The 10,554-nt window shown below is 40.6% G+C and overlaps 1 protein-coding gene across 1 annotated transcript; it reads right to left on the reverse strand.

Moving 5' to 3' along the window:
* Positions 1 to 3,451: 3,451 nt before the first annotated feature.
* On the reverse strand, positions 3,452 to 3,697 carry Lce6a (late cornified envelope 6A). The gene has a single exon (XM_005367279.2). It carries the CDS (start codon positions 3,695 to 3,697, stop codon positions 3,452 to 3,454), a length of 246 nt encoding a protein of 81 aa, XP_005367336.1.
* Between the last annotated feature and the right edge of the window lie 6,857 nt (positions 3,698 to 10,554).

A 10,554-nucleotide genomic window follows, 5' to 3' on the forward strand; every position in this document is an offset into this window, starting at 1 on the left:
TCTCTCTCTCTCTCTCTCTCTCTCTCTCTCTCTTTCTCTCTCTCTCTCTTCTCTCTCTTTCTCTCTCTCTCTCTCATTTTGTTTTTTGAAACAGGGTTGCTCTGTGTAACAACTCTGGATGTTCTGGAACTTGCTTTGTACACCAGGCTGGACTGAGCTCAAGGAGACCCACCTACCTCTGCCTCCCGAGTTCTGGGATCAAAGGCTGCACCCCCACTGCCCAGCAGGCACCCTGTATTTCCAACATTAAACTAAAGTAATATTGTGGCCATACTGAAAAGACATTCATAATACAGGCATTTCTTTATCAACACACATATGCTTGAACATATCTTTAGGAAGAAAATGATCATCCAGCCACTGGATCACTTCCACAGCAGTGTTTTGAAATGAATTTGATGTAGTCAAAGCAGTGTGTGTATGATGGTGTATAAAGAAGGTGACCGGAGCAAGGAATCTCAGAATTGTCTAGGAAGCATGAATAGGCTGAACTATTAGGAACCATCCTTATTAAAATTAGCTTCTGTCACGCTTTGTTCATTGTTATTTGGTAAATCCCTTTCATGAACATAAGAAGTAAATTTTAGGGAAATAAATTTTCATATATTTGATAAACACAGTCACCCAAGCACTGATACTTTTCCTTTGGGGAATTCTTTTCAGAACCCTTTATAATGTGTTGACTGTGTAAAATTCACTATTTAGGGATCTATTGACTGAACATAGACATTCAGGCACTAAAACACCATTGCTCACAGGAAACTACTGTCCACAGGAGAAGTTATTTTTTACTTTAGTCAAAATGAAGAAGTATGCAGCTTTTTAAAATATAGGTTTACGACAATCAGCTTATTTAGACACTTATCAAGTCTTCCATTGCTTCTTTCTATGACATTTCCTACTGTGGCTACAGCAGTCCCTTAACAAAAGACCTGCTTTTGCTGCTGAGCAGAAGAAATCCTTTTTTCTAAAGCATGATTTTCCTAAATTTTAAAGTCTCCTAAAAAACAGTCAGGAATTTCTATAATTCTACAATTTAATTCTAAACATGTATTCTAATAAAACTGAATCATCACTAAGGAGAATGTTCATTACACATTGTCTCAACATCAAAAGGGTGGACACAGGAAAGTAGTTATGGTGTTAGTTCCATGTGTCGTCACGTGCTGGGTGGTACTTGTCCCTATGGAGGGTGCTGATAATTACTTTTTTACTGCTGAGTTTTAGTTTGCTTTGTTTATTTATTTTAAAGATTTATTTTGTGTTTGTGGATGTTTAGTGTGACTGTATACATGTGTATCACATGCATACCTGATTCTGGCAGAGGCCCGGAGAGGGATTAAGAGTCCCTGGAGCTGCAGTTAAAGCTGGTTGGGAGCCAGCATGTGTGTGCCAGGAATCAAATCCAGTTCTCTACAAGAGTAGCCAGTGCTCTGAACCACTGCACCATTTCTCCAGCCCATATTTCCTTAACTTTAAAGATTTGTTTGTATTTGTAAGTATGTGTATACAGGTGTGTTGTATGTGTTTCCCACATATGTGCAGTTGTTGGAATAAACCTGAAGATGTCCCACCCCCTGGGGCTGGAGTTACTCATGTCTGTGAGCCACCTGATGTGGGTGCCAGGAACAGAACTTAGACCTTTGAAAGAGCAGCAAGAGTTCCTGGCCTCTGAGGCACCTCTTCAGCTCCGACTCAGTTTTACCATATCTACTATAGAATATCATAAAATGATCCTCTTGTGTTATTTCTACATATAGCTAAGAAGTTACTAGTAATGCTTATTTTGATAATAGTTCTAATAATTCTTAATTTATTAAGATAAAAAAGTTTATTTTAATGATCTTTATGCTTATCAGCATTAAAAATTCATTTTTCTTCTTTTTCTTATACTTTTTTAAGTATTATGGACTTAACAGAGACCTTCACCCATACCTATCAAATGCTCTACCACTTCTCCCATTCTCCCACACTAACAAATCTCTTTTTAACAAAAAAATTTGCATCATCTCCTGAATAGTAACAATTACACATGCATAATGACGTGTAATTATGACACATATGTGCATTTGGATATAGGTCACAACAAAGGTAAAATTAGGTACTAGATGGCTGTAGAAATAAACACTCTATGGATTGGAAATGATATGAAATTTTTTGAAAATAGTAAAACTTATTGGACTAGATGCTCAAGAAATGCACATGAGTGAAAACTCTTCACATGGAGTTTATATTGAAATGAGACATAGCTGAAGTTGAGGCTCCCTTGAGATCTTATAATGTATATCACACTCCCCTAAAATCCAGGCTAGTAGGTCCTAGGCTTGGGCCCAGACTTTCTCCAGAAGAACGACACTTCAACGGTTGGAATTTTATTCCTTAAATTCAGTAAACTCAGCTGGAGGGTTTAGCATAGTTGTTGAGGGTATAAACTCCTGTCTGTCATCTTTCCTGGAGCTCCAGCCACATTGAAGCTCACACTGTTGACAAGAGCCCCCTTTGCCTTGTGTTGGCTTCTACTGGATCCACCCCATGGAAGGTGCTTCCTCCCACACCCCAGACTAAGGTCTGCCTCCATTTAAAAGTCCTGCCCAGGAAGCCTGTTCTCTGCAAGCCCCTAAGGCTCTTCTTCCCTTGTCTTCTCTAGGAGTTCTAAGACCTACGTTGATTCATACCATCAGAGCCTGAAAACATGGTGCTCATTGGTGCTTCCTGTGGCCCTTCCCTTTTTCTACATCGTGTTCTTTCTTTAAGTTCTTTCTTTTTTTTTTATTCTTGAGATAACAATTTAATTACAATGCACTCATTTTCCTCCTCTAAAGTTTAGTCTAAACCCTCTCATAGACCCTTCCCCACTCTCCTCCAAATTCATGGCCTCATTTTTTCATTAATTAGCATATGTGTATGTATATTTGGAAAGAAACATACACGTCTTAAACAAATAAATAGTAAAAAAATAATCTGTTTGTCTTTAAATTCTTTTGAACATGTTTAAGACATACAAATGTTTAAATTAATAAACATTAATTTTGTTAGTCCATGTAATTTAATCTGTAATACCTTACTTTTTCTGCTGGTTCATAACATTTGCTAGTAGTAAGTCAAAGCTCCCACTTCCATTCTTAAACAGAGGCCAACACTCAATTGTGTTCAACATTAATACATTATGAAGTTACAGAGGACTGAAATATGGACTCCCACAAATCTTCCCTAAGAGAAGAACCCACTTGAGGGGTCTCTGCACTTCTGAACATGGTCTCAAGGATACACAGAAGTCACAACCATGCACCATGACCAACTTTATTGTTGCTGAACTGAAGGGGTGGACTGGAGAAACAGGAAGTGTTTTTAAGGCCAAGAGAGGTTGAGGGCTGGGCCTCCTGGTGGAATTCATGAGTTTGGACGGGGAGCAGATCTCTGCAGCTGTGTACCGTCCTTTGTGCCCAGACTCTTAGCACTCTTCCTCTTTGCAGTGGTAGGTGGTACCACCCCTGAGACAGCGGGGTTGTGGGTGGTGAACTATCCTGCGTCCAGCAGTGTTCGGAAGCCCTGGCCTTTGGGAGTGTGAAGAAGAGCTTGCTGAACAAGAAATCCCATAAGAAGATGAGAAGGTTTTCAGACAGGGATCTGGACACTGGGGAGGTGGACATTTGGGAGCATTTGGGAGCTCCTGAGGTTGTTGCTTCTGTTGTGACATCACTCAGCTAATGCTTCAGATCTGGAAGAAAAAGAACATACTGTTATGTCATAGATGGAGAAGTGTAGGGCACACTTCTCTGGAGTCCAGGCCATCAACGGAGGCAGCACTCACAACTTGGAGAAGCCTGTTCCAGGAGGAAAAACAGTATTTCTAAAGGGTTGGGCTTACTGGGAGTAAATTCTGGTGAGAACTCCTAAGAATTTGTCGATAATCAAATTAATAATTTGTCCCCCTCATATAAAAGAAAAATAAAATTTAACTTGCCGAATTAAGAGGACACTTTTTCCAAGGCTGATGTCTGCCATGATCAAGTGTAAAGAGCAACCACATGCCTGCTGTTTGGCTACTTGGTTCCCAGCCTCCGTCTTCTAAGCTGTGTGGTGTCTATCTGCTGTTTCTTCTGCCTCTGGCCCCCATGGGACTGGCCTGTGTTAGATCATTTCAGTGTTCTTGGCATGGATTTTCAGCTCTTCCCTTCTCCCTGCTACAAATCTTTCCTACCTGGTGTATTAGTTTGCAGGGAGGGAAACTGGGGGATGCCAAGACTTCCTTAGCAAAGTCTGAAGGAGTGGCATTCAAGCGTCCCTTCACCCCAAAGCAGCCTTACCTTCAAGGAAGATGAGTAGGCAAGTCACCCCAGGAGAAGGCTGAGGTTTTGTGGGACCAGCACGGAAGGTGCTTTTTTATACATCCTCCAGTTGAAGCCTCCAGGCTACTTGTTATTGGAGGGCAGTCATGGAGTGGATGATCTATCCAGGTGTTTCATAATTACCAGGGCAGGATTTCTCATCTGTATACACCTGGGATGCATTTCAGAGGGAATTCCATGTAAGCTAGTGATGAAAAGGCTGAGGCTGGCTTGCGTAGACATGAATATAGCACACAAATCCTGGGAGGTGAGACAGGATGGGAGATTAGGAAAGGACTCCTGGATTTAATTTAGGATGGGAGAGGGAAGACAGCCTTCAGTCTGTGACCAGAGTCGGAGGAAGACCCGGCTTGTCTATCTGCTGACACCTATGACTGAACATTCAGCTCCGTGCCGTGTACTCTGTGGGACTCCCTGCTCCTATCATCTCATCAGTGCCCTAAGTCTTCTGCACTCAGATCTACAGCTGTCCCAGGTCACAGTGACCTAGATACATACCTTATCTCCTCTAGTAAACGGAGTGACAGATCCTTGTCATTATCACTTCTGCATTCCTAGAGCCTGATGCTATTTCCAACACATGCCAAAAATGTTCATTAATGTTTGATGGAGGGCTCAATCTGCCCAATTTTAGAACGGAGCTTGTATCCCAGGGGAACAAAAGCAGGAAAATAAGACCCAGCTCATTCTCTTTGTAGCTAGATGTTCATTTTTATTGCCTTTTTGTGAACACCCTTTCCAAATCTGTGGGTGGACCTTGCCTGATGCAACAGACTGAGAGTAGGGAGGAGAGAAAACATTCATAAACGCCTTCTTTGAATACAAATGAGGATCTGTGTGCTGATCAAGATGCCTCATGGAAAAGCCTTTTATAAAGCAAAAGTTTTTCTTCGCCTTTTATGAAAATTGTTATTATCCCATGTTTCCTTCCTTAGAGTGAGAATACTCTTCCTCACTTCCGGGTGTTTCCGTCTCAGAATCACTGTTGATGTGCACATGTCATTAAAGAGCGATGGAGAGCTTGGCATGTGCGCTGGGCCGCTGCCTCTAACCATCCCTAGAAAGCATGCTATAATGTAGACACAACTGACTAAGCGAGAAAAGATGAACTTTGATTGTAGGAGCAGTCTCCAATGACCCCAAATCAGGTTGAGAACAAAGGTAAACATGATTGGGGTATGAGATATGGAATAAGGGTCCTAACCAGGGTAGAAAGCAGAGCAAAATAAGAAAAACAATTGCAGAGTGGGGTTATTGAAACTCATCTGTTCCTTCTGAGAAGGTGTTGAATGTAGGTTGGATGAAGGGAATTTAAAGTACTTGGGTCTGGTCTATGCCATCCCATACAAAGAGGGACGAGAAAGAGTGTGTCTGACTTATGGGGCCTTAGTGATTAAACATCTTCCCTCATTTCTGCGCCTTTCTTCCTCCTCAACCTTCTCAGGATCCAGAGAAGGTTCTGGCTGCTCCTCAGCATGATTCACGTGCACTGAACCATGGTGGGAAGGCAGCGTGAGTCTGACCCCAATGCATTGCTTCTCCTTTCCCCCACCCCAGACCTGCAGCATGTCATTTCCCACTACGGAGATCGCACATACCACAAAGGCACTGATTTGCTATGGTCCTTATATTGAGATGTTAGTTCTTTCTGATTTTTCTGCCATAAGGACTCTGCCCAGGATGGATTAAATATAACTGCCTATTTTATGTATTTTCTATCTTGTGCATCATCATACAAACCACCCCTAGAATCACTGAGTGCAATCAGTTTCTATCACAGTGAGTCTTATCAACATGTAGGGTACTAGGGGATAGATTCTAGGATTTTCACTTGGAGTAGATATTGATCTAGGTTTGCCTAGTCACTAGGGAGCCTCTTCAGGTTGTTCTCTCTTCAAATGGATTTACACATCTATCTAATTGTACATCAGGACCCCAGGCATTTATTGTTCTTAAATTTCAATTCTGCCTCTCACTCTAGTTGAGGTGTCTAAGAGGAGAATTTCATAATTTGATAGTAATTAAGTACCTACTATGAAAATGATGCAAGAAAGGACAGACCCCTATCTCATGCTTTAAAGAGTTCTAGAAAGAGACGGGATGCATTAGTCACACCACATGGCACTGAAAGGGGGGGGGTGGCAACGCAGCAAGCAAGTGATGCTTAGATTTGAGAGTGTAATTAATTATCACAAGTGTGCCTGATTAGGACAGCAGTGTCTGGAGATGTGGCTGTTGTCACAGAGCCTAGTCTGGTGACAGGATCCCACCCCAAGAAGTGTCTCTTCATTCCTATGCATCCCCTGAGACTAGCAAATTTTCCTCAACAATAAATACTACAGATATTGGAGCCTCAAATGAAGTTTCTCTGAATCTTAACCTCTCTGTATTTTTCTCTTTTCTTTTCTTTCTGGTTCCCCGAATCTGCTAGATACCCTAGAAGTAACATTCCCAAGTATATTTTAAATGTCTCTTTTATCTTGCTTTATTGTTTCATCCATAGTCCCCATAACTGATAAATACCCTTCTATCACATGGTGATGGCCACCATTCAAGGCCCTGCAATTGTGATCTTCATACTGTAACTTCAAGTCCTGACTCTGGAGCTTTATTTCATTATTTCCCATTGGCAGAGTAAGTGGAATTAAGTTAGTATACACAGTGAACTTATTTCAGAATAAATCCTGCACGTGTTTCTTAGAAAGAAGGTCTGGGCCAAGTCATCTTCTGGACCCCTATTTTCCCTCCAGGTGGTATTATGCTCAAGTCACCAATTATCCTGGTTTCATTTTTATGGGAAAAAAAAACAAGTTTTTAGTAAGCCTACAACATCATGAGGACTGTTTTTAATACAATATTTCTATTAAATCTTTGAGAATTTATGCATGCATACTATGATAATATTTACTCCACACTCCTTGCTCTAAATCCTCCCAGATTCATCCCCAACACCTACCTTCCCTACTCTCCCAAATTCATAACCCCTCCTTCTCACCTGCCAAGTTAAAAAAGAGCAATCAACAAAGTCTGAAGGCCCAAAAGAGCCAGTATATGCAGAGAATATAATATAATACTAAATGGTCATTTTTATATTTCCTGACTTTAATTTTAATTTTAAAATTTATATTTTATTTTATGTACTTGAGTGCTTTGCTTGCATGTCTCTGTCTGTACACCACTTGCATGCCTAGTTCCTGCAGAAATCAGAAGCAGTCATCAGATGCCCTGGAGTTGTAGGTAGATCTGAGCCACCATGTGAGAATCAAACCCACTTCCTTCAGAGAGAGAAGCCAGTGCTCTTAACCGCTCTGCTACCTCTCCAGCACCTACTTTTAATTATTAAATCACATGAAAAATACTATTTCAATATGCCATTTTGTTTCGTCCTTTCTCCTCCAGCCTCGTCTCTCCCAGCCTCCCGTCCTCCCTGGCACACCTCAGAGACTTCCCTTGTCCTTTTGCATCACATGCTCCCTGCAGCTCCGTCTACCAAGCACTTATTTTACTCTCATTTGGTCTACTAGGTTTTTGGGGACTTCAGTCACTTTTATACCCATTATAATTATACATATATACATTATAGACTAGGATCCACACGTGAGAAGACAACATGCAGTTTTTAACCTTTCATTTCTGGGGAGGTACCTTATTTAATATAAGACTTTCCAGATTCATCTGTATTCCTACAAGTTTCATGACTTCATGTCTTACAATGAGTAAAATTCCACTGTGTGCACGTGCTGGATTCCTATTTGTCTGTTGATGGGCCCCCAAGCTGGTTCCAGTTCCTTGGTATTATGGATATAGTGGCAGTAAACAGATGCATAAACCTCTCTGTCACAGCATACAGGGCCTTTGGAGTAGGCGCTGGTGAATGGTATAATTGGATGATATAGTAGTTTTTTGATGGAGAAGCCTTGTTAGCCAATTATCTTTAAGAGATGGGTCCAAGTTAAGGCGTGGCTTTCTGGGACCCAGAGAAAATGGGTGCATGGCCCAACTGCGCTCTCTGTGTGATTGCTGTGGGGCACAGCGATCTTGGACTTCTCGTTCCTGTTTCATGAGTTTTCCCCTTATAATAAATAAAAATATAATTGTTTTATCCTTTAGCTACCCTAGTTATTTCCAGAATCGAGCTAATTTCTACATGTTTTATTTTTAATTTTTTGAGAAGCATTCATATTAGTTTCCATAATAGCTGTATGAGTCTACAGTACCACCACTAATGAATAAGGATTACTCCTTCTCTGAATCCTTGCTAACAGTTGTTGTCTGTTTTCTTGATATCTGTTCTTAATAGAATGAGATGAAATCACAAAATAATTTTAATTTACATTTCTCTGAAGGCTAGTGTGATGGTTTGAATGAAAATGGATCCATAGGCTCATATATATTTCAATGCTTAGTTCCCAGTGAGTGGAACTGTTTGAAAAGGATTAGGAGGTGTGGCCTTTTTAGAGTAGGTATGGTCTCATATAGAGAATTTGTGTCACTTGGAATGGACTTTGAGGTTACAAAAGCCCATGCCTGTCAGCCCAGTTTCTTTCTCTTTGTCTGATGCCTGGAATCAGGATGTACAGATCTCAACTATTGTTCCAATTCCTATGTGTGTCTGCCTTCTGTCATGACATAAAGCTATAAGCAAGTTCTTAATTAGATATTTTCTTTTATAAAAGTTTCCTTGGTCATGGTGTCTTTTCACAGCAATAGGAAAATAATTAAGAGAAAAACTGTTATAATGAATGGGGTTTTGCCATGACAGAGCTGACTATGCTGTTTTTTGAAGGTATATGAAAGCCATTGGGACTCTAGTCTATGAAAGCACTTGAATGTCTTAAGTAATGCTTGATAGACCATACTCTAGGAGGATGAAAGAAAGTGATGCTGAGGGAAATTTGAATTATAGCAGCCTGGCTCAAGAGGTTTCCGAAGGAAAGAATATTAGGAAGTGGCCTAGAAACCATTCTTTTGATACTTTGGCAAAGAATGTGGATGCTTTTTACACTTGTCCTAAGCAACTGCCTGAAGCTAAATTGAAGAGTTTTTGGTTAATGACATTGCCAAAGGAGACTTCAAGACAGTCTAGTACTAACTGTGTCATGTGAACTTAGTGATTAATGTTATGCAGATCCACTTAGAAGGAACAATGAGATGAAGAGAAATATAAAATATATAGTTGAGAAGAAAAGAACACCAGGAAATTTAAAATTGGGTCCAAGTTCTGTTGTCTGGGAGATAAAAAAAAAAAAAAAGATGTAATAGAAGGCCTAATTCAAAATGGAATAAAGGGAGTGGTGTGGTGCTCTCAGGGCAAGACCTCACCCAAATATGCTCTCAACTCATGAAAGGAATTAAGGAAAGTTTAAGGGGCGAAGAAAACCATCCAAATCAGAAAGCTTATATAGATATAACTCAAGGAAAGTGCTGGTTTCCAGACCCAGCAGACAGTAAAATTTGGGCATCTTTGGCCATATGGTCCAAGATTTAAGGATACTAGAGTAACGAGTTGTGGAGTTGTCTTCCATGACTAAGGAAAACCATCGAGGCCAGGGAAGTCCCTTCATAGAGTTCAGAGAAGCCATTTTTTTTACAAGTTGTAAAAGTGAAGCCTGGATTGCATTGCAGACTCCAAGATATTGGAGATGCCAGAGCCATTAGATACCTGTCAAGGACAGCTGCAAACAAGGTGTGGAGTCAGCACAATAGAAGGAAGAATGCTGTGGTCAACACAGCTGGAAGGAGTGGGGGACCTGAAGAATTCTCTGACATCAGACATGGAGATGCAGAATTTGGAGTTTTCCCTGCTAGATTTCATTCCTGACTTAGTCCAATATTTCCCCTCTATGCTCCTTTTCCTCCCTTTTGGAATGGTAATGTGTATTTTGTGATAGTGTATGTTGGAAATGTCTGCTTTGCTTTTTGCATTTGCTTTCATAGGGATTACAATTAAGAGATTTCCATGAGTCTCAGAAGAATCGTTAGACTTTGAAATAGTTTTAAGACTGAAAGACCATGAGGACTTTTGAATGCATATGGCTGCAAACCTTTTGGGATCAGGAAGTGGAATTTGTTGGTTTAAATGAGAATGCCCACATAGGCTCGCATATTTGAATACTTTGTCTCCTTTTAGTGGAACCGCTTGACAAAGATTAGGAGGTGCAACTTTGTTGGAGCAGGTGTGGCCTTGCAGAAGAAGGTGTGTCAC

Source organism: Microtus ochrogaster, unplaced genomic scaffold (genome assembly GCF_000317375.1).
Source record: "Microtus ochrogaster isolate Prairie Vole_2 unplaced genomic scaffold, MicOch1.0 UNK16, whole genome shotgun sequence".
NCBI classification, from domain to species: domain Eukaryota; kingdom Metazoa; phylum Chordata; class Mammalia; order Rodentia; family Cricetidae; genus Microtus; species Microtus ochrogaster.

Coding starts and splice junctions, on each gene's coding strand:
- Lce6a (XM_005367279.2), bottom strand. CDS start 3,697: ATGTCACAACAGAAGCAACAACCTCAGGAGCTCCCAAATGCTCCCAAA.